General features: G+C 35.7%; 1 protein-coding gene across 3 annotated transcripts in view; it reads right to left on the minus strand.

Moving 5' to 3' along the window:
• EFCAB7 (EF-hand calcium binding domain 7) overlaps positions 1–25,708 on the minus strand; it is a 43,611-nt gene that overhangs the window by 390 nt on the left and 17,513 nt on the right. For 2 of the 3 annotated variants that reach the window (XM_032427335.1, XM_032427327.1), the window contains exons 7-13: positions 22,069–22,210; positions 18,440–18,549; positions 15,962–16,119; positions 15,223–15,356; positions 8,145–8,293; positions 3,160–3,369; positions 852–959 (exon numbers count right to left, since the gene is read on the minus strand). In XM_032427335.1, coding sequence (XP_032283226.1) covers positions 852–959; positions 3,160–3,369; positions 8,145–8,293; positions 15,223–15,356; positions 15,962–16,119; positions 18,440–18,549; positions 22,069–22,210 — 1,011 coding nt within the window. Of the gene's footprint in view, positions 1–851; positions 1,066–3,159; positions 3,370–8,144; positions 8,294–15,222; positions 15,357–15,961; positions 16,120–18,439; positions 18,550–22,068; positions 22,211–25,708 lie in introns of those variants that run through there. The other variant, XM_032427345.1, reaches the window with a different exon arrangement.

Genomic DNA, 25,708 nt, shown 5'->3' on the forward strand with positions numbered 1-25,708 from the left:
TCCTTAGTGGGTATCTACAATCTATGATCTGATGTCTAACAGAATAATCTGGCATAAATTCTACTCAAATATAGTAGCTGATATTTGGTGTATATAAATGTGGGGTAGGAGTAGTAGAAAAGGGAGTAGTGGAAAGGGGAGTAAATACCCTTTTTTCGCTAAACCTAGAGAATGTTCTAAAATCCTCATTGGGATTCTGTAGAATCTCTCCTCTTTATTCAGTTCTAGAATGTTTTAGGATTTCATGGACAGAATGAAGAAAAGAATAGAAGGCTTTTTCCTTTTTCTGTTCACTAGACCGGTTTCAGGGTCCCTGCCTTTGAGCCCCAGGCTAAATAGAAACCCACAGTTCTGCTAACACCAGAAACTACAGCTGTTCCTGGCTCTTGACTTAGATGGTTGTTATCTAAAACTTAGAGGCATTTTCTCTTTCAGGTTACATTGGAAAATCTTAATAATGTAGATAAAAATATTTTGGATTAGCAAAATTCCCATTTACTATAAACACTACTTTGTCTTTCTATATGATGTTGCAAAGTGCTTTCATATACATCATTTTATTTTTATCTTTACATTAACCTTGTGAACTACCTAACACTAGTAATAGTATATTAATTTTACATAAGAGACAGGAACAGAGTGGCTAAGTGAATCTCTCATAATCACTCAACCAAATAGTGAGACCTGGACTAGAACCAAAATCTCCTAATAAAGGATGATAATAATATGAATATCATACTTAGAATAATTTTCTACTTTATTTCATATTTCCACTTATTCATACTGTTATTAGTAAAATGCTTTTTCAAATTGATAAAACAAAAAGCTTTAATTAGAAAACAATACATTACCATTGTAGATTTTGGTGCCACTTCTACTGCAAATATGTTCAGTCCTCTGTTGTTTATGCAGTTTTTACTTAGCTCATTGTTGATGTGAATAATCACTTTATTATCTGACTATAAAAAAAATTTCATAAGTTGCTAGTCCTTTCTTTAATAAATACAAATAAAATGATTATTACAAAACATTTTATAAGTCTTGTGATAGAGGTATTCACAGGGTCTGCAGAAACATAGAAACACAGAAATATTAGCTCAGACTGGGTTAGCAAGGAAGACCTTATGGAAGAACCAATACTTGAGATAACAGATCATAGATAATAGATAGCCTCTAAAATGGATAGGAAGCAAGAGAAAGCAGAATGAAGCTGGTGAATGAAAGAAATGTAGGCGCCAAAGTATTCCCCTGCTAAGAAAGCTACAAGCACGCCCTAATGACTACAAAGGGGCAGTATAACATTAGACTGCCTGGATTCATTTCTCAGCTCTACTACTCAGCATGTGACCTTCTGCAAGTTATTTAGCGTCCCCATGCTTCAATTTCTTTGTGTGTAAAATGCAGTTAGTACTTACCTCATTGGGTTGTTGTGAGAAGTAAATGCGTTAATAAATGTAAAGTGCCTGACAAATGGGAAACTCTAAAATATTATTATTACATCATTTTGGTGCAGAGCAGTTTAATTTTCCTTGAGGGAAAGGAAGGAGATGGAGGGTTGAGAAATGATAGCTAACTACAGAACAGAGAAACTGTGGTAAGTTAGTGACTCCCATCCACCGTTTTAGTTCTAATAAGACATAGAGGGCAGAAGGGAAGTTATGCTGGATCTTAGGAATCACGCTCCAAAGCTTTATGATCCACTTGAAGACTGGAATCTCCTAGCTGGGAACTCTAACTGTTTTTATCAAGTCCAAGTCCTCTACCTCATTTTCAAGATAATATATATAATCTGGACCCATACCACCTATGTTATTTATCTTTGTAGTACTCCTCCAAATAAAGTTCTCTGTTTCTGCATAGAGGATATTCCCACAATTTCCTCTATTCTTCACATTAACCCTCTTACATGCTACTGTTTCTCTGCTTCTAACGGCTATCTCTGCATATCTTTTTTTTTTTTAAGATTTTATTATTTATTTGACAGAGAGAGACACAGCGAGAGAGGGAACACAAGCAGGGGGAGTGGGAGAGGGAGAAGCAGGCTTCCTGCCGAGCAGGGAACCTGACGTGGGGCTCGATCCCAGGACCATGGGATCATGACCTGAGCCGAAGGCAGACGCTTAACGACTGAGCCACCCAGGCGCCCCATGTCTCTGCACATCCAATCCTAGTTTGTCTCCAATCCCATACCACAGTCCCCTTCCCCTCATTCACAAGTCCTTCCCCAACTTCTATTGTCCAAACTAACATCAACCACAAGAGATGCAAATACAGTAAAACTAATGCACAAATAAACAGTACTATATAATTTAACATTTAATTATTCTCTGATCTCTTTTGAGAGTATTAATTCTGTCTTCCCAACTAGTCCATAAACTCCTTGAAAGCAGAGACCATATTACACTGATAGTGGCCTCTATTGTGGCTAGGAGAGTTAGTTACATAGTATATACTCACATTGACTCAATACTCAGCCAAACCTCAGCACTTTAAGAAATTCATGGTAAGCATAAAAATAATGTAAGTCTCACCCAGGAACTAAAAGAAATAAGCCAACAGTCCTAAAAATCCAGCCATCCTGAGTAAGATTTTTTTGAAAATTTATGTTTCTAGAAAGCTGGGTATCTCTAAGCATTTATGTATGTATTCTCTTGGCCTGCAATATCAGTAGTAGCAGGGATGGTAGCTAAAGTTAGCAATAAGTGGCTTGATAAAAATAGGTCCTGGGCAGTGGAATATATTAGATAAAATGATGACAGTCTACAGAATTTCTAATATTTCAAGGTGTGGAAAAAGTTGGGCTAAATTTTTTCTTTACTTCATTTATATTTCTTTAAAACCCAATGTCTGTTATTTGAAATAGTTATGTATGTGTGAAGATTTTTAATAACAAACTAAATAAGATACTTTGTACCCAGATTATGCTCTATCTTCAGAGATCCCCAAATATTTAATTTTCGTAATACAATTATCTCAAACTTTTAAAAAATGCATAAAAATTATCATGCTCAGTTTGAATTAGAAACCTAAGAAAGAATTGCCCATTATAAATATTAATATAATGTGATATTAATTACTGTGCAAGAATAGAGTAAGAAAGAAGATGGAACATATTAGTAAACAATGCAGTTATGAGGAGAACCACCTCATAAATAATACCTTGTTTTCAATAACTGATGTTATCCAGGTGTCACGCTTATACGTATGTACAATTATATTTTCATAGCCATCCATTACCCTGGCATCGCCTTTGTTAAGGACAGATTTACAAATGGCCTTCTCAAGTTGCCCACTGCATGCCTCCATATGGACAGCTTTAATTCTTGGCTTGCATTTGTCTGCATAGATATCAATGATAAATGGGCATGCCTGACAAGAAAGAAAAAGTGAACCTTGTTTTAGCTTTCTGATAGAATTAAAAATAAATTATTTGTTATTAATATGTTTATCATATGATTTAAGAAGATATACTCTCCTTCTAGCTTGTCCTCATATACCTTTAGAAAGATTTTAGTACTATGAATTCGATAATAAAAAAGCATAAAATTATGATTTTTTGTTAGCATATTAACTGACAATGTTCACAGAAAAGGAAAGAAAACTATAATCTCAAGCAAATCAGTAATCCTCCTATCAGCCCCCCACCACTCCAGCAACCCTCGGTTTGTTTCCTGAGATTAAGAATTCCTCATATCAGGGAGATCATATGAAACATGTCTTTCTCTGATTGACTTATTTCGCTTAGCATAATGCCCCCTAGTTCCATCCACATCGTTGCAAATGGCAAGATTTCGGGGGTTTTTTGATGGCTGCATAATATACCACTGTATATATATATATATACGACATCTTCTTTATCCATTCATCTGTTGATGGACATCTTGCCTCTTTCCATAGTTTGGCTATTGTGGACATTGCTGCTATAAACATCGGGGTGCAGGTGCTCCTTCGGATCACTACATTTGTGTTTTTGGGGTAAATACCCAGTAGTGCAATTGCTGGGTTGTATGGTAGCTCTATTTTCAACTTTTTGAGGAACCTCCATACTGTTTTCCAGAGTGGTTGCACCAGCTTGCATTCCCACCGACAGTGTAGGAGGGTGCCCCTTTCTCCGCATCCTTGCCAACATCTGTCATTTCCTGACTTGTTAATTTTAGCCATTCTGACTGGTGTGAGGTGGTATCTCATTGAGGTTTTGATTTGGATTTCCTGGATGCCGAGCGATGTTGAGCACTTTTTCATGTGTCTGTTGGCCATTTGGATGTCTTCTTCGGAAAAATGTCTGTTCATGTCTTCTGCCCATTTCTTGATTGGATTATTTGTTCTTTGGGTGTTGAGTTTGATAAGTTCTTTATAGATTTTGGATACTAGCCCTTTATCTGATATGTCATTCCCCCTGCACTATTCTTTTCTAGTTTGGTCTCTGGCTTGTTTCTTTCAAAATGTTTTTTAAATGATTTTATTTATTTTCCATTTAATTAACCATTCTCCTTCGTGGAATGTAAATTCCATAAGGGAAGGAATTCTGACTATTCTATTCACCACTGATCCTCAGTGCCTCTTTATTACAGACTTACCACATGGCAGGCATCCAATAAATATCTATTAAATAAATAGTGAATTTATACATATTGATGGTCATCTTTTTAGTTGGGGGACAAAAGATAAAAGTCTGAAGTTAGTAGAACAACAGCAGAAATTTTTATTTTTAAAGAAGTTTTTAAAGATTCCAACCTTTGGCAATAATAAAGTCATTTTTATAAGAGAGACAGTAGAGTGAAACATCATTGGACTAGAAAACAGAAGATCTAGGTTTGTAACTGGATTTTGCCATTTGCTAGCTACGTGACCTGGGGAAGTCACTTCACTTTTATGAAGTTTAGTTTCTTCATTGAAAAAGTAGGAATAAATAGTATATATTCTGCCAAGGGTTGTTGGAAATATCTAATAGGTTATATGTGTGAAAATATTTTACAATGTAGAATTCTAAAAAAAAGAAAAGATTATTTGATAGTTATAAGAATATATAAATATATAAATCCTTTGTCTGTGTATTTATTTTATTTTATTTTAATTCCAGTATGTTAACATACAGTGTTTTATCAGTTTCAGGTGTACAATACAGTGAGTCAACAATTCCATACATTACCCAGTGCTCATCACAAGTGCCCTCCTTAATCCCCATCACCTATTTTCACCAATCCCTCCCACCTACCTCCCCCTACATGAATCCTTTAAATCAAATGTTACCACATATATACATCCCTATCACTAATGGAAATTACCCAACATTTTTACACCAACTAGCTGATTATGAATTGTTATTTTCTCCTTCTTGTATTACTGTTTGCTGGTGTAACATTCTCAATCCAACAACTCTATAACCCTTACTGAATGAGGACAATGTTTTCACTGTTATTCTGTAAATCAAAAGTATCCATGCCAAGAACAGAATTTTTGGATGCCCCAGTACCAAATCTTGACTTAATGTTGTTTGTGGATGAGTCTTACATTAGAGAAAGAAAGAAACAAAAAACAATACCAGGCTTGACATACAATAAGTTGCCTCGTCTCTTGGAAAATCTGTTTCCTTACCATGAAATACATTCAAATGACTAAATTGTGGCTCTCTCTCAGACATAGGAGAGTAAAATATATAAACTAATAGCTAGTATGCTTTTAGAATAACTGACTTTTTAAAAATGCTATAGAAAAAAGGGGGATTTTTTCCCCCTCTGATCAAGTACCCTTTAAAAATGAAGAAGGGGGAAAAAAACAAAAATAAAATAAAAATGAACAAGGGGCGTCTGACTGGCTCAGTCAGTAGAGCATGCAACTCTTGATCTCAGGGTCATGAGTTCAAGTCCCACATTGGGTGTAAAGCTTACTTTAAAAAAAAAAAAAGAACAACAAATACATTATTTGATACCTAAAGTAATGGCCATAAAGGAAGAGACTCAAAGTAAAAGAAGTTCCATTGAAGCTAATACACTATATTATAGATACTATACAAGTACTTTAAAAGTATTATAGAAACACTTTAGAAATATTATAGAAATACTTTTACCAGATCATTATACTAAACAGACTGTTCTAACTAAAGTCCTTACATAAAACAACAACAAAATAAAACAAATCCATGGAGAAGTTTAAGGATTCCATCATAGATATGCAAAACCGGGCCTGCCAAATTCTGAAATACTGTGTATGATCATGTTCTAAAAACCATAAGGGTAAGATCTGGCAAAACCAGAATGGCCACCTGGATACTAGATAAAATCCTCCATGAAATAACTCATTCCAATAGGGATAAATTGGCTAAAACATTAATTGCTGAGGAAAAACTTTCCTAAGATAATGAAAAATGTGGTTAGTCCATGCTTTATCTGTAAGTAAATTAACCTGGAAAAATTGTAGTACATAAACTGAGACTATGCTCCAGAAGACTCTCTAAGCATTTCCAAATTGATTTTATACAGTTGATTCTTTCTCTATGATTTATGAATATGTACTACTAAATACAGTACATTTATTTTCAGGATGGGTCAATATATTTCACTGTTGAAAAGTCATAACCGGGGCACCTGGCTGGTTTGGTAGAGCATGTGACTCTAGATCTTGGGGTTATAAGTTTGAACTGCATGTTGGGTATAGAGATCACTTAAAAATAAAACCTTTGTTTATTTTATTTTAATTTTTAAAATTTTTAAAAGATTTTATTTATTTGAGAGAGTCATACAAGTGGGGCAAGGGGCAGAGGGAGAGGAAGAAACAGACTCCCCACTGAGCAGGGAGCCGGATGTGGGGCTTGATCCTAGCACCCTGAGATCATGACCTGAGTTTAAGGCAGATGCTTAACCGACTGAGCCACCCAGGCACCCCCAAAATAAAACCTTTAAAAAACAAAACAGGGGTGCCTGGGTGGCTCAGTCGGTTAAGCATCCAACTCTTGGTTTCAGCTCAGGTGGTTATCTCATGGGTTGTGGGATCAATCCCTGTGTCGGGCTCTAGGCTCATGAAGGAGTCTGCTGAAGTTCTCTCTCCCTCTCCCTCTGCCCCTCCCTGTGTGTGCTTTCTCTCCCTCTCTCAAATAAATAAATAAATCTTAAAAAAAATTTTTTTTATTTCAGAAATCCTTCTTGCCTATGGTTTCAAAGGTCAATGCTATCAGTAAATGCTATAAAATATCTTAAATTGCTCTTAACTAATTTCTCATATTAAAAGGCATGTATAGTAGATACAATATTATTCATAGATTAGATGCTGATTTTGCACCATAGGCAGAATGTGGGATTCACTGAACGTTAGGTTAAAGTAGGATATAAAAATTTATTGTAACTATTCACCTCCTATTTTTAAAAATGGCAAAAAAAATTATAGAGAACTTTTCAGAAAAGAGGTTTATGAGGGATTTTGAATGATGTCAAAGCTAGAACTTAAACCAAAGTCTCCATACACCCAAAATTTAAAATTTGTTGATGCTAGTGTTACCCTCCTAAGTTGATTTATTTACAGAAAGGACAGATACTATTTTAAAGAATATGAACGACAAATGTACTGTTATCTGATACATGGCCTGAAACTCATAAGTTCTTTATTTCACACCTGACACAAAATATAGAATTTAAGAAGTCCTCATTTTTATTATTTCTCTGGTTTACTGAAACTCTTAATAATGATAGCTAACACATACGCAATGCTATATATAAGCCAAGCACCATCCCAAGTGTTTTACAAATATTAACCCAAGAATCAGAATTCCACTTCTCATACAGACACAATCCCCTTATTCTTAGGCTTTATTCTGTTAGGACAAAGAATTCTCTATAGACATGAGACCTTAGCAACTAAAATAGCCATCACCAATTAAGAAATATAACTTTTTAATTACCAAATGTTTTTCTGCATATCATATGCTCAAATTCCTTTGTTCCTGAATTATTTAAATGTTGGGAGTAACTAAATTTCAGGTAAGAACAGGAACTTGCATAAACTAGCAGAAACACTGCTGCACTCACAATTCATTCATATATTGAAGTTCAAGGATCTGAGTGCCCAATTCAAAAGTCATGTGTCAGGAAAATGTTCATGGAGTAAAATATTATGGACATTAAACCCATTGCAAAACTTTCAGATTGCTTTACCTCTGTCAATTCCAGAGCTTTATTATAGCCCATTGAGTGCAGAGTTACCCAAAGGTCACGAGGATCTCCTTCTCGATCATTGGCTTCCATTAGATTCAGATCCATAAAGCCCTGTCTTGTTAGTTCATTCTTCTTGGTATCAAAATTGTCTGTTAAAACAACCAAAAGTTCCTTTGTTACATAATTTTTTTTAAGATTGATTTCTTTATTTCAGAGAAAGAGAGAGCAAATGGGGGGAGGGGCAGAGGGAGATGAAGAGAGAGAAGCAGACACCCCGCCAAGTGCAGACCCCAACGCAGGGCTCCATCCTACGACCCTGAAATCATGACCTAAGCCAAAATCAAGAGTCGGATACTCAAGCGACTGAGTCACCCACGTGCCCCCTTACATAATTTTAAAAGTCATACATCTAATAAAAGGCCTATTATATATTATTACTCATAAATATTTATTTTAAAGGATGCCTTCCTTATGAATCCATGAACAATATGAAAATGGCTCAAAACATGCTAGTGAGATACTGTTTCAATTTCCCACAACTCAGCACAAAGCACCATCACAGTATATTATTTGGTTTTCAAAAAAATCAGAAGTTATAAATAATGCAAATATATTCCAAAATTAGAGGAAACTGTCATTTTTCTGGGTAAGTCCCAACCTGTTTGCTTATCTAGAGTATATACTGATACATATTTTTAAAAATTAAAGCTTCAGGGGCGCCTGGGTGGCTCAGTCGTTAAGCATCTGCCTTCAGCTCAGGTCATGATCTCAGGGTCCTGGGATTGAGCCCCGCATCGGGCTCCCTGCTCAGCGGGAAGCCTGTTTCTCCCTCTCCCTCTGTCCTTCCCCCTGCTTGTGTTCTCTTTCTCTCTCTCTGTCAAATAAATAAATAAAATCTTAAAAAATAAATAAATAAAAATTAAAGCTTCATATATGTTTGCCACCTAAACCCAGGAGAACCTGGATGAATTTGACATAATACCCCCCAAATTAATGGTGTTTCAAAAAGGGAGATGTGGATGGTGCCAGGTTTAAGGAGACTGCTAGATGCCTAATTATTCTAATTTTAACCAAATTGCCCCTGGTCCTTAAAAAACTGTTAGATAATGGGAAACTCTTTTATTATTATTATTATTTATTTGAGAGAGAGCGAGAGCAAAAGAGAGAGGGAGCACGAGCAGGGGAGAGGGAGAAGTAGATTCCCTGCTGAGCAGGGAGCCTGACACAGGACTCGATCCCAGCACCCTGGGATCATGACCTGAGCCAAAGGCAGAAGCTTAACCTACTGAGCCACTCAGGCACCCAGGAAATACTTTCAATTCTATGAGTGTCCCAGACAAATAAATCTAAGTATATCCATTTGAACATTATTTGTAAGCAAAACTACATTCACCTAGAAGTATCTACACATGTATAATTCCTGAATTTGTCTATTATATAGATAATAAACAGTTACTCATCATGGATTATATTCTGTTAACTGCCCTACAAGAAGAAAGATTTTATTTTCCAGCTTCCAACTGTAATATACCCAAGGGAAATAGGTACTCTTTATTTGAGATATCTCTTTTGTATGCATTATTGTGAAAAAAGCAGCAGAGACATAACAATTTAAAACTGACTGATTAATAGTTTAATAGTAGTATAAAGATTAATAGTATTAATAGATTAATAGTAAAATGTTTGTAGAGTTTGGAAAGTGACAAAGAACTTTTGCAAGGAAAAAAAGTAAATATAGATTAAATTAGATCATAGAAATGGTAGCCATTAAACTGGGGGCTGGAGCTACAATATAATAAAGCAAGATGAAAAAAATAATAATTGATATCAATACAAAGAAATTATTACTTTCAAGGAAAATGTATCTAGATACTGTACTATAGAGACTATCAATAAGTAATCTACTTTTAAAACTTAAAATTCTCAATCCTCCATTACTTTTTTATAAATTCATTAATACCCAACCTCAAGACTTTCTTTAAAGCTATGGTACTCAAGACAGTGTGGTAGTGGCAAAAGATTAGACACATAGATCAGTGGAATAGAACAGAGAAACCAGAAATAGACCCATACAAATATACTGAACTGATATTTGACAAAGGAGCAAAGTCAATTCAAAGGAGAAAGGGTAGTTCTATCAATAAATGGTGTTAGAACAACTGGACATCCACAGGCAAAAAAATAAATATAGACAAGGACCTTACATCTTTCACAAAAATTAACTAAAATGGGTCACAGACCCAGAACACAAAATCTATAAAAACTTCTGGAAGATAACAGGAGAAAATCTGGGTGACTTTGTGTTTGCCTATGTGTTTTTAGATATAACACCAAAAGCACACAAACCAAAAGCATGACACATGAAAGGAAAAAATGGTTAAGCGGGATTTCATTAAAATTAAAAATTGCTCTGTGAAAAACACTATTAAGAGAATGAAAAGACAGGAGCGCCTGGGTGGCTCAGTTGTTAAGTGTCTGCCTTCGGCTCAGGTCATGATCCCAGGGTCCTGGGATCGAGCCCCACATCGGGCTCCCTGCTCGGCGGGAAGCCTGCTTCTCCCTCTCCCACTCCCCCTGCTTGTGTTCCCTCTCTCGCTGTGTCTCTCTCTGTCAAATAAATAAATAAAATCTTTAAAAAAAAAAAAGAGAGAGAATGGAAAGACAAACCACATACTGAGAGAAAACACTTGCAAAACACAGCTGATAAGATTTGTATCCAATATATACAAAGAGCTCTTAAAACTCAATAGTAAGAAAATAAACACCTCAATCTAAAAATGGGCAAAAGATCTGAAAGACACCTCACCAAACAAGATATACAGATGGTAAATAAGCATATGAGAAGATCATATGTCATTAAGGAACTGCAAATTAAAACAACAAGATACACACCTATATTCTAGGCTAGAATCCAAAAAACTAACACCACCAAATGCAGACACTCATTCCTTCCTGGTGGGAATACAAAATGGTACAGCCGCTTTGCAAGACAATTTGGCAGTTCTTTCAAAGTTAAACATAGGTTTACTGTACCAGCAATAACTGAATAGAAATGAATTGAAACAAGCTGAAAACTATATATGCACAAAAATATGCATATGAGTATTTCTGTTATTAAAGATTTTATTTATTTATTTGACACAGAGAGAGAGAGCACAAGTAGGGACAGAACGACAGAGGAAGAAGTAGGCTCCCTGCGGAGCAGGGAGTCCAATGCAGGGCTCAGTCCTAGGACCCTGGGATCATGACCTGAGCCGAAGGCAGACACTTAACCAGCTGATTGAGCCACCCAGGCACCGAGGCACATGAGTATTTATAGCAGCTACGTTCATAATTACCAAAAATTCGAAATAACCAACATGTCTTTTAATAGGTGAATGAATAAACAAACTATAGTACCTTCATATAATGGAATTATTACTTAGTGCTAAAAAGAAATGAGCTATCAAGCCAAAAAAAGAAATCTAAATACATACCGCTAAGTGAAAGAAGCCAGTTTGAAAAGGCTACATATTGCATGATATTCCAACAACAAGGTACTCTGGAAGAGGCAAGACTATAGAGACAGTAAAAAGTTCAGTGGTTGCCAGGGGTTTGAAGGGATGAATAGATACATGAGTAGGTAGAACACAAGGGATTTTTAAGGCAATGAAATTATTCTGTATGATACTGTAAATGGCAGGTACATGTCATTATATATTTGTCAAAATCCAGAGAACTGTACAGCACAATATAACCCTAATATAAGCTATGGATTTTAGTTAATAAAAATACATCAGCATTGGTTCATCAATTTTAACAAATGTATAAAGTAACACAAGATGTTAAAAATAGGGGAAATTCGGGGCGCCTGGGTGGCTCAGTCGGTTAAGCGTCTGCCTTCGGCTCAGGTCATGATCCCAGGGTCCTGGGATCGAGCCCCACATCGGGCTCCCTGCTCCGCGGGAAGCCTGCTTCTCCCTCTCCCACTCCCCCTGCTTGTGTTCCCCCTCTCTCTGTGTCTCTCTCTGTCAAATAAATAAATCTTAAAAAAAAAAAAAAATAGGGGAAATTCATAGAGGGTGGAAAAGGAATATATGGGAGATCTAGTCAATCTTTACTATAAACCAACTGCTCCAAAAATAAAGTCTATTAAAAAAATAATAAAAATTAAGGTAACTAAGTTCTAAAAAGTTTATTAAATTATCTTACAGATAAATAATACATTTTCTCATTATCAAGGAGGATGGATAAAATTAATATTAGAAAATACTAGAAAAGTAAAATCTTTGGAACTTATAAAACCCAATTCTTTGCAGTATTATTAATGTTGGTGAAGGAGCCATTCCCTCCAAATCATTTTTTAAGTCAACCAGACCTGGGGATTTTTTTGTAGCAGGGTATTTAAGGTTCTGGAATTTAACTGCCTGGGTGTGAAACTCAGCTGTGAAATTTTCTTGTATTTGATCAGGTGACTTACCCTCTTTGATTCTGTTTCCTTATCTGTCTTTTTGGTTTTGTTTTGTTTTTTCAAAGATTTTATTTATTTATTTGACAGAGAGAGAGCACAAGCAGTGGGAGTGACAGGCAAAGGGAGAGGGAGAAGCAGGCTCGCTGCTGAGCAGAGAGCCCGACGTGGGGCTCGATCCCAGGATCCTGGGATCATGACCTGAGCCGAAGGCAGATGTTTAACTGACTGAGCAATCCAGGCGCCCCGTTTCCTTATTTGTAAAATGAAAAATAATAGGACATACCTCAGAGAGTTGATGTATAGAAGTACTTCCAACTGGGGACACCAGGTGGCTCAGTCGGTTAAGCATCTGACTCTTGATTTCGGCTTAGGTCATGATCTCACGGTCGTGAGATTGAGCCCCACATTGAGCTCTGTGCTGGGTGTGGAGCCTGCTTAAGATTCTCTCTCTCTCTTTCTCCCTCTGCCCCTCCCCCCATTTCTCTAAAAAAAAAAAAAAGAAGTACTTCCAACTGGTATATGGTAAAATATCAAAAAAATGTTAACTATCAATTCTACCAGTTAAATTAAATTACTATTATTTTTTTTAAGCAGGCTCCACATGGGGCCTGAACTCACGACTCTAAGACCAAGACCTGAGCTGAGATCAAGAGTCAGATGCTTAACTAAATGAGCCAGCTAGGCTCCCCCAATTTAATTATGAAACTAAAATTTTATTCATCAAAAACTTTACCATAAGAAAATTCTAATTATGATTCACTCTTATTGAATGTGCTCTAGTGCCAACAATAATCAGAAGATTATATCATTAAAGTTGTAAGATGATTACATTGTCCTAAAAATATTCTGTATATTATCAATCTTGTTATTCGAAGTTTAATATTATAAATCAATATGCATTTCTTGTTCCTGATTATACTATATAAACTTTCAGTTAAAAAGAGATACATTTTTGCGGGGCGCCCAGGTGCCACAGTTGTTAAGCGTCGGCTTAACGACTGAGGGTCCTGGGATCGAGCCCCGCGCTGGGCTCCCTACTCAGTGGGGGGCCTGCTTCTTACTCTCCCACTTGCCCTGCTTGTGTTCCCTCTTTTGCTGTGTCTCTGTCAAATACATAAATAAAATCTTTAAAAAAAAGAGAGAGAGATTTTTGAAAACCTTTGTATTAATAATATTTCTACTTTATTTGCTGTTTAGATAGACAGATTTATTAGACTCCCACCTGGCTTGTTGACTTTGCCAAGCTTAGACCATTTTAAGAACCAAAGGAGTAGGACACATTACTACCCCAGTGACACCGATATGTGAGTTAATGTGTCTCCTGACTGCATTCTGGCCTTCTTATTCTGTGATCTATAGTTGCCTATGGCTTTTTGGTTTTCTCCTTTGATCTTTCAGTCCTTGGCTTAAATACATAAGTCCTCCCCTCTTCCCAGACTTCTCCTAAGAGATAACAGAATTGATCTCATCCTCAGTATTTTTCTTTGCCCATCTTGGTATTTTTGGTTTCCATACCTCCATGGATGTACTTTCTTAATTCAACTCAAACACAAAAAACTGAAGAATTCTTAACATATATAAAGAACTTCCTGGAGGGGTGCCTGGGTGGCTCAGTGGGGTAAGCGTCTGCCTTTGGCTCAGGTCATGATTCCAGGGTCCTAGGACTGAGCCCCATATTGGGCTCCCTGTTCAGTGGGGAGACTGCTTCTCCCTCTCTGCCCTGCTCGTGCTCTCTCCCTTGCTATCTCATCTTTCTCTCTCAAATAAATAAATAAAATCTTAAAAAAAAAAAAAAAGAACTTCATGGAAACTGCTTAATTTTTAGTAAAACTCTAGCCTATTAGTTCTTTGCTGCCTTCTCCTGGGCACAGTTCGGGGCTCTTGACCACTTCAGTCCCATTAGTATCAAGAGCTGGGACAAAATTTTTTTCCATTCTAAGCTCTAAAGAGCATAGGCTAAAAATGAAGTTACATTTAAGTAATTGATATTTTCTTTTAACTTAAATACTATACCAACTATCAATTTAAAGAAAACAAATATTTATGTTTTTATGGTCTATAAACAATGTTATTACTTTCTAAAAAAAAAGATTTTATTTATTTGAGAGAGAGGGAGCGCGTGAGCACGAGTACGAGCGGGAAGGAAGGACAGAGGGAGAGGGAGAAGCAGGATCCTCTCTAAGCAGGGAGCCCAATGTGGGGCTCCATCCCAGGACCCTGGGATCATGACCTAAGCCAAAGGTAGACACTTAACCGACTGAGCCACCCAGACGTCCCACAATGCTATTACTTTTTTAACTGTCCTAATTGCCATAATATTCTATGGAGAAGTTTGATATTCTACTGCTTAAGGATGAAAGGATGCTACATATTTTTTTTATATATCCACTAAGAAAAAGAAAAGTGCAGGGTGCCAGGGTGGCTCAGTCAGTTAAGCAGCTGACTCAATTTCGGCTCAGGTCATGATCTCAGGATTGTGGGATCAAGCCCCACATCGGGCTCTGCGCTCAGCACTGAATTCGCTTGTCCCTCCCTCTCCCTCTTCCCACTTGCTCTCTCTCTCTCTCTCTCACATAAATAAATAAAATCTTTAAAAAAAAAAAAAAAAGGAAAAAGACAAGTGCTTACCACGGCAGACAGCCCAAGCATCTTCATCACATTTCTCACCACTTGTTCTCAATTCAAAAAAATTATATTCTTCAAGGCTTAGAAGACCATTTCCATCTAAATCAATTACTTCAAATATATCTGATAAAGTTGACCTAAAATTATAAAAATAGGAAATTGTTTTCAAGGCAACTAGACTAAAATGAAGTAATATCAAGGCATTAAACAATTTTTGTGAACTTAATGTATCCAGATGTATTTCTTACTAAGTCTACTATGAGATAAACAAGCTTCTAAAACAACCATAGTATCTCAACACATAGTAGGACCTCAATGAAAAGTAATTCTCTCCTTCTTTTCTCCTTTCTCCAATCTACTTTCTTCTTCCTCTTCTACCAGACATTACTGTATATATCTAGGGTATGAGAGAACCACCTAAGTATTTGGATTCATATTTGACAGTTATCTAAGTTAACAGTGCAACTAGCAGGATCTATTTCTAAGGCAGTGCCTAGTCAGGTAGAAATCTGTAGATGTATGACTAAAGTTGACTTGCCAAATGTGTGGAACCCAGAAATGAATGGCAATCCCAGATCTGTGAATGGAAAATCACTTTCAGATGCCCAGTGAATGAGCTGAATTATTGAATTAGAATCTGGGGGTAGGGGTGGTGGCTGGCCAAAGGAAAGGATGGAAGACAGGCTATTCATCTATAACCTGTTTAGATGTTATAGTTCTAATCTGAATAAACAAAACTTACCTAAATTCCTTTGTAAGAAATAATTCCCCTGTTCCATCTCTATACACAAGTTGGGCCTCTTCAGTTATTGGTTTTATTTCTTTCCTCAGCCTACAGCCAGTTGTGGAAGGAATTAACCAGTAAATCCCAGGTCCTAGTTCACCGGTCCACCCAAACACCTTTTCTCAAAAGAATTAAAAAACAACAACCACCATGAGTCTTAATAACTTTTGATCTTTCTTCTGAAAGAGAAGCGTTAGAAGTAATTTATCAATATTCACCAAGTCTATCATGCTTCTATCAATCTTTTACGGGCTTCAAAATCTCTTTATTAATGGCAGCCCTGGCACAAGATCATTAGATGTAGTTCATAATATATTTTTAAAAACAAATGCCTAATACTATAATAGGTAAGAAGTTATATAACTTCTAAATCTTCCCCAATAAAAAAAGTTTGTGATGCAAATATCTTCAACAGGAAGCAGAGATCTTAGAATAATTTTTCAGTTACAATTCCCTAGTTTGATTCAAACATAAATATGTGATTTGTAATTAGATTTCAATAACCAAAAGTAAAAATTAAATATATTTCAAGAGTTCACTATTTGTATGAACTAGCCATATTTTTAAGCGTCCAATTATATAGACAGAATCACTGGAATTTTACTATTATTTATGTAATATGGACTATAAAACAAGATGGTAGAATCCCAGATAAACCTACCTTACACAAAATTCTTTTCCATCACACTATATTTATAATGAGTGCCAGGACATTTGCATAGGAAACATTTTATTCTCCTGTTTCATAAAAGAAAGTATAATGGCATCTCTCTATGGACCTTCTAGGTGTGTTCTGGAACCAAACAGCTACCTATAAAGCCTAGGGGTTATCTCTGTCAAATACATTAAAACTAAGCATTTTCTCATCATGTATAACAGCTAAGCAAACAGCTATTTGCCCTTCAGCACAGAATCGCCCTAGGGAATTCTATTCAGTGTTGTGTCCAAAAACTTTCAAAATGTAGATGTATTTTAGGTCATCCTGGGGACTCATACACAAAATAAAGTTGCTTATCAACTGAATTCTGGTTCGGCTCTATTTCTGCCCTCACAAGTCAGAGGAACCATAATCATCCTAAAGTAACCACATCCTATCTTGGTACAAGAAGCAATCCAATAAAACCAGGGTCATTTTGAAGACTAAAGATTGGCCAAATCCCTCCTTGGGAAACCATAATCTTGTAAATTGGCCAGATGTAGGCTGATATCCAGGAGTGAGAAGCAGTTCCTGCTGCTTCCTAATACATGTTACCCCATGAACTTCCCTTATCTCCACATATAACCTTGAACTGCCACTGTGGATGGCAAATGGAAAGTCTTTCATGGGCAGAAAACTCTTCTTAAAGAAAATGATTGTGAAACTAAAACTAAAAATAAAAATCCCTTGTAAATATGACATATTACAGAAAAACAGAAGCCGATATAGTAAAAAGGTTAATAGAAACTCATTCAAAGTTTATTACAGGCTTGCTATGTACTAACATTTTTACACATGCAATATCATAAGAAAGTAATTTTATCCAAAACAAAATGGGAAAAGCTATTGTTTTAGACAATGCTTTATCTTGAACTTAACTTTGTAGTCAGTTCTGAAGAAGAGTTTCGTCAAAACATTAACTTCTGTCATTTTATTTGTTTCTTGCCTATAACTATTCTTGTCTGTTAGGAAGCCTACAATAAAGACTTTTATATAACATTCCATCAGGGAAATGTTTGTCTGTCGTTGGACCTATATAAAGATTAAATATGATACTGCAGTAAGCCCTTGAATAGTATTATTCCTGTTGTTGTGTAGCAGATGTATTTTGTAGTCCTCATAAAATAAATAGCCACAGTTATGTATCTGCCTCACATATTTGGCCTCTGAGTAAATATATAATTAGGAAAGATCAAAACAACCCCACGGGCAACATATAAAATCATTTAAAAGCATTCCTTCAGATCAATTTATTTTTGAAACCTATAATGTGAGTCAAGCCTGAGGATAATAATCTTGAAGTTTTTCTTTTTTGCAGTAGTAGTATAAGAAAGACAAACATCTAAAGCAACTTTTCCAAAGTCTTAAATTGCTAGTATTTAGGGAAAAAATCCACTGGCATCAATCATTTTTATTGCAGATAAAAAAAAAAATGTTCACATGTGAGGCATCTGGGCATTTAGAGAAGAAGAAAGTGAAGTAAAATGTCACACAACTTATAAGTTATGAAGCCAAGACTACTAATCAATCCTCAGCTCTTAATCTCAGCAAACAAGAAAAAAATCCATCACAATTAATAAAACACATATAATATGCATAGTGCTTAAGTACTGTATATACCCTAATTGGAGGGGAAGATACAAGTTAAGAACAAACAAATACAGAAAAACTATTATTTTCCCCAAACCTGAGTTCATATTATATTTTTAAATTAAACATCAGAAAATAAATATGTATACTTCTCTATTTCGTAGTTCAGTAAAACACATGAGTTGTAGATTTGCTTGACTCTCATTTTCCTTAAGAATATACAAGGCAGTATCAACTGACAACCAAGGGGATGGTTTTCCTATAAACAAAAAACCAAAACATCTTAAAATAAGCAATTACTACTTACTGTTTCCTATCTAAAAAAGCAGTTGGTGGTTTCTTTCCCCTTTGGATTTTTTTTTTTTTAGAAATACATAACCCATTTTTATACAGAAACATCATAGCATTTGTAACTATATACAGTGAGCTTGCTAGAAATATTGTCTATACCTACTTTCTAAAGATCATAACTTTTCTTAAGTTTATCAGAAAGCTAAGGTTGCAAGGCAACCAAGTAGCCTGAAATCCAAGGAAAAACAACCCTTTAGGGAGAGATGAGATTCAAGCACTAGCTAACCTGTGGAAAGGCACTGGAGGAAAAGATGTGAGACACCATCTATGTGCTGGCAACTCCATAATTTATATCTCCAGCTAGAACCTTTTCTTTCAACTTTAGACCCATATAATCAACTGTCTATTTGACATTTCCACTTGAATTTCTAGGTCTAAAACTGACCTTCCCCAACTCCTTAAAAAAAAAAAAAAACTGCCCATCTATATTCTTCTCTATCTCTGTCTCAGTAAATAGTAATTCATCCCTCCAGTTGCCATGCTTCCAATCAAGCCAAAAATCTTGAAATCATCTTTAACTTTTTTCTTCTCTCGAATATGACAGCCAATCTTCAGGAAATCCTGTGGTTTAACCTTTAAAATATATCCAGGATCTCTACTTTTTATCACTTCTACATTTCTGGTTCAAAGCATCATCAGTACCCTCCTAGAAGTCTGCAGTAGCATCACAGCTGGACCCCTGCATTCTCTTGGGTCCCCTTCCATCTATTTCTAATATAGCAACCTGACTGCTCTTGTTAAAATATGTCAGATTATGTCCTGTCTCTACTCAAAATCCTCTCATGGAGTTGAGAGTTGGAATAATGTTGCTCCCACCCTAACAATAAGAAACAGTACAGGAACTACAAAATCATAATTTTTTCTTGAACTCATCAGAGCTGAGGTCCCAGGGCAACCAAGTAGTCTGAAATCCAAGAAAAGACACACCCTTCCAAGAAGAGAGGAGATACAAGCACTCGCTTAGCTGTGGTGCAGCACAGAAGACAAGATGTCAGGCACCATATAAATGGAAAAAGAAAAGAGAGAGCAGAAGAGATATTTGAAGAAATAAAGATGGAAAATTTTTCTAAAAATAATGAAAGACAATAAGTCAAAAATCCAAGCAGAATAAATACAAACAAACACACTCCACAATAACAGCACCAACAAGAAAAACAAAAGCACCTAGACACATATTCAACAGTTGTAAATTAAAGATGAAGAGAAAATTGTGAGAGCAGCCACAGGAAAAATCCTCCTAAGGTTCTTCATTTCTCTCAGAAGCCCAAGTCTTCATTATGGCAAAAACAAACCAAAAAACAAAATCAGCTCTACCCGATTTTGTCCCTGGTTCCTCCCTGTCCTCATCTCCTACTTCATTCTTTCATTCTACTACCTCATTCTAGCCATTCTAGTCACCTTGCTGTTCTTCTACCACCAGGGACACTCTCACCTCAGAGCCTCTGACAGAGTATTTATTCCCTCTCTGTGGAATGCTCTGCCACCTCCACTCTTCACCACTCTTCACCCATCCCTTCCACCAGCTCTACATCGACAAAGATTCCTGCCTGGCCTTCTGTGGAAGACAGCAGAAATGGCTGCCCTCTCTGTATTCACAGCACATTGCAATGTGACTTGCAGCTCCTCCATCAAGAGATCAGGTCTATTTCTCTATCTTATAAATCTGGGCTTGCCTTGTTACTTGCTGTGAACAACAGAATATAGCAAAAGTAATGTGCCACTTCTGAGCCCAAGCCTCAGGAAGCCCTAAGTGCTTCTGCTTTTTCTTTGAGATCCCTGTTACACCAAGAGAACAAGTCCAGGCTAACTCACTAGAAGGTAAGAGATTATATGGGGCAGAGTAAAGCTGTCCCAGCTGAGACCTCACAGAGAGCCCAGCCAAGACCAATAAAGCCAGCAATGAGCTAACCTGCCTCTGATCACAGATGCATGAGTGAGTCCTACAGAGAAAAGCAAAGCCCAGCTCAAAACAAAATAACTATCTAGCAAACCTGCTTACTAGTGAACAATTGTTTCATTGTTTTAAACCACTGACTTTTAGGGTAATTTGTTATATAGCAGTTGATAATTGATACACCTCTTTCAAAGTCTTTGCTCAAATGTCAACTTCTTAATGAAGCATACACTAACCACTCCATTTCAGTGGCAACTCATATTCCCTCAGCTTTCACAATGCCCTATTCCTATTTTTCCCATAGGATTTATCACTTTCTAACATACCATATCATTTACTATTTATTATGTTTTATTATTTATTGTTAGTTTCCCCTACTAGAATGTAAGTTCATAAAGACAAGGATTTTTGTCTTTTTTGTACTCTGATGTATCCTAAGCACCTAAAATGATACTTGATATATAAGGCCCTCAATAAATAATTGATAAGTAAGTGAATAAAGGATCTTCTTCATAAGACTATGGAGAATTAATATCTGCATTGAATATGCAGGCCTATCTTGATACCTTTATCTGAAAAAAATGATTATTGTAATTGTCACTTAAAAGTATCAACCACCAAATGTTTTAAGTATCCCATAAGATACACAGTGAAAACTTTTAGAATCTCTACTTTAGGAAGCAAAAAGAATGGGGTGGGGAAGAATCCTCTAGTAATAAAATAAACATTTTCTTATATAAACATAATAAAAGAAAAATAAAAATTGATACTTAGAACAATCAACATTAAAAGGATATCTAGTGAAAGCACCCTTATAGACATTTTCACTAATTAAAAATATAATAGTCATGGGCACCTGGGTGGCTCAGTCATTAAGCATCTGCCTTCGGCTCAGGTCATGATCCCAAGGTCCTGGCATCAAGCCCCGCATCAGGCTCCCTGCTCCGCGGGAAGCCTGCTTCTCCCTCTCCCACTCCCCCTGCTTGTGTTCCTGCTCTATCTCTCTCTGTCAAATAAATAAATAAAATCTTTAAAATATATATATATATAATAGCCATTTTTGACACTAGGAGATTAATTTGTATCTAACATTTATATACAAAAAACCAATATTACCATGAATGCAAAGATTATTAATAAAGGTTGTCTGCAGTTCATATTGCCCCAAATTATGTTCCTATAGAACTTCTCTTAAACATATTAATTTAAAAAATTGACAAATGGAAGAGTTAAAACTTAATTAGTAAATAAAAAGTTAGAATTCTATGTCATGAAGAAACCAGGGTACACTTTGTTCTTGTTTTTAAATGAATTAAAATAATGTTTTAAACATAACGAAAAGCGACTTAAATACTTTGTAAAATATGATAACACAGTCCAAGTATAAACTAATGCTTTCTTTCTTGAAGTATATGTAACCATGTTTCTTAGGTAGATTATTTTCTTTACTAAGGCTACCAAATATTTACATAAGTATTTTCAAAGAGGGCATAAATTGAAATTTTAAAAATACATGAAAAACTTAAAACTTGCCTTCAACTTGACTCAGGTTTAATGGTTTAATTGTTAGATAAACCATGGATCTCTGAGCTATTTGCATCCTATATTGATGACTAATGATTTCACCATCTTCTTCTAAGAAAAAGCAACCTTTTGATTGTACACATTGCCACTCCTGAAATGAAGGAAAAAATTTTTTTTCAAACACTTATTAAATGTTTCCAGCATGCAGAGTAATAAAGAGAAACCTGAGGAGGATATAAAAGAAATGTCAAATAGAGCACTGACCTCCAGGAATTTGCGACATCATTAAGAGGTAAAACAAACAAACAAACAAACAAACAAACAAAAAACCGGCCTAACACAATTCAATTATAGTACATGGTTAGAACAAGAAAATAATCACATGTGCAAAATAATAACTCTAGTTCCTAAAATAATGCCTGGCACATTGTAGGTATTCAACAGTGTCTGACTGAGGGGGGGGGGTTGCATCGATATAAACTGAGAGGGCAATCTATGAACCGTATCTTGAAGGATTAGCAGAATTTAGATAATGAAGTAAGAAAGAATTTAAAAAGAAGTAAGAAAAATGAAGTTCATGAGAGTGGGAGAAGTACTGAAACAGAGTAATAAAATAAATAATAAATAAATAAATAAATAAAAATGCTGCTACAGGGGCACCTGGGTGGCTCGGTCGGTTGAGTGTCCAACTCTTGGTTTTGGCTCAGGTCATGATCTCATGGGTCCCAGGATCAAGGACCCTCCCCACCTCCCACCCTGAGTCAGGCTCCGCTCAGCGAAGTCTGCTTGAGGATTCATTCCCTCTGCCCCTCCCACCACTCATGTGCTCTCTCGCTCTCTCTCTCTCAAATAAATCTTTTTAAAAAATGCTGCCACAATAATTAGGGCAGGATTAGTGCTTGGAACATAGTAAAAATGACTAAGGGCCACTAAAACTGATGTTGAAAGGAAAAGTGATGACTTTGTATTTAAAAGTTAAAGTACATGACAACCAAAATAACCGTTTCAAGTCCAGGTAACTAAAAGAATACTGAATAAGTTTTACAGCTGCAACAAAATGCTCATAAACATCAGTTTTGAGAAAGACTTCTATACGATTAGTTCTGCTATTTCTGGTTAGCCAAATCCCTTCTGGTCGAAACTAATAGCTCCTGGATCTCTTAAGTTTTAAATAAAACTCGAAGATGACGCTATATGCAGGAAGTAAAAAAATTCTCCACTGAATATATCAGAAATTGTGCCATTGCCATAAATGTGTACAAAAATGCTCAATTTATCATTAGATTTGTCTACCTATAATGTATAACATATTTCTGTTCTATTCCTAATGACTTCCAAACATATTTACAAGGTTTTGAAATGACTTTATAAAAAAAGATTTTGGTTTTGTTTTTTTAAGATTTTATTTATTTGAGAGAGAGAGAAAGCTAGAGAGGGAACACAAGCACTGGGAGTGGGAGAGGGAGAAGCAGGCTCCCGGCTGAGCAGGGAGCCTGATGCGGGGCTCGATCCCAGGACCCTGGGATCATGACCTGAGCTGAAGGCAGACGCTTAACGACTGAGCCACCCAGGTGCCCCATAAAAAAGGATTTTGAAAAATTATCTGGATGATATTTAAATAATAAGCTCAAGGCTTTAATCATATTAAGAAAGCTACTGAAAAGGTATGCATTAGCTGTATACAATAATATAAAAAATACTAGTAATCCATTATAGAATTATCTACTATGGCACTAAAAAGGCGAGAACAAACATAATTTACACTGAGAATGATTTCTCACCCACTTTTTTTTAAAGGCTAAATAATCCTAGCATGTATTTATACATCATTTTTCCATTGTATAAATGGTAATTATTTTCATATTTTATGTTATTTTCATAGAACCAAAATAAATTTAAAATTAGAAATTTAGAAATAGGGGGAAAAAAATCTCCATAATTCTACCATCCTAGTTTGATTTCTATGTAATCCTTCCTAAGACTGGCCTTAGATAGAAACCTATTTTTTATATTCTAATTAACATTATTTTATGTTGTATCTTTTCTATTTAATGTTATATCCAAAATATTTTGCTACTGAAAAATAAGAACAAAGTTGGAGGACTTACATGTCCTGATTTAAAAAAAATAAAAATAAAAAATAAAAATAAATAAAAACTCACTTCAAAGCTACAGTAATCAAAACAGTGTGATAGTGGCATAAGGACAAATATATAGACCAATGGCATAGATAGATGGTCCAGAAATAAACTCTCACATACGTGATCAAGTAGTTTTCAACAAGGATGCTAAGACCACCTGGGTAGCTCATTCGGTTAAGCCCCCGACTCGTGGTTTTGGCTCAGGTCATGGTCTTGGGATCCTGAGATCTAGCCCGGTGTCAGGCTCCACACTTTGCTCAGAGTCTGCTTGTCCCTCTCCCTTCCCCTTACCTCCCCCTCACTTGCCCTCATGCATGCTCTGTCTCGAAAATAAATAAATAAAATCTTAAAAAAAAAGAAAAAAAGGATGCTAAGACCATTCAATGGGAGAAAGGACAATCTGGTCAACAAATGAAGCTGGGAAACCTGGATATCCAAGTGCAAAATAATTGATTTGAACTCCTTACACCATATATAAAAATTAACACAAAATGGATCAAAGACCTAAATGTAAGTACTAAACTATAAAATTCTAAGAAGAAAACATAGGAGAAAAGCTTCATGACATTGGATTTGGCTATTTCTTGGATAGGACACCAAAAACACAGGCCAGAAAAAAATATATAGACAAAAGCTTGTCAGTTCCCCCCCAAATTAAACACAGAATTACTGTATGATCCAGCAATTCCATTTTTGGATATATATCAAACAGATATTTGTACACCCATCTTCATAGCAGCATTATTCACAATAGCCAAATGGTGAAAAGAATCCAAATGTCTACTGATGAATGAATGGATAAACAAAATGTGGAATATACATACAATGGAATATTTTCAGCCTTAAAAGGGAATAAAATTCTAACATATGCTGCACATGGATAAACCGTGAAGACATTATGCTAAGTGAAGTAAGCTAGACAAAGGACAAACATTTTATGATTCCACTTATATGAGGTACCTAGATTAGTTAAATTCAGAGACAGAAAGTAGAGCAGTATTTGCCAAGAGTAAAAAGTGGAGGAAGTGGGGAGTTACTGTTTAATGGGTAAAGAGATTCAGTTGGGGATGATGAAAAAGTTCTAAAGATGGATAGTGGTGATGGTTGCCCAACAATGTGAATGTACTTAATGCACATAACTATACACTTAAAAATGGTTAAAGTGGTAAATTTTATGTTATGTATATTTTGCCACAATGAAAAAGCCCATTTTGCTAAGCAATATTTAGTTTTTTCAATTTAACTGGATCTATAATTATCCATTGAGTTGGTATACCATTACTTACTTATTTCTAAAATGTTGAATATCTAAATCATTTCTAATTTCTCATCAGTATAAATAATAATAAAATGAAGACTACTTTATCTAAATGCTTTTCCTTTCATGAATAATATCCTTCAAAAGAACTCCCAGGCCAAAAGTATCCACACTTTTAAGGCTAATGACATGTGTTACCATATTGCTTTGTAAAACAGTGATCCAATTTTACAATACCACCAACAATGTA

Source organism: Phoca vitulina, unplaced genomic scaffold (genome assembly GCF_004348235.1).
Source record: "Phoca vitulina isolate PV1807 unplaced genomic scaffold, GSC_HSeal_1.0 scaffold2, whole genome shotgun sequence".
NCBI lineage: Eukaryota > Metazoa > Chordata > Mammalia > Carnivora > Phocidae > Phoca > Phoca vitulina.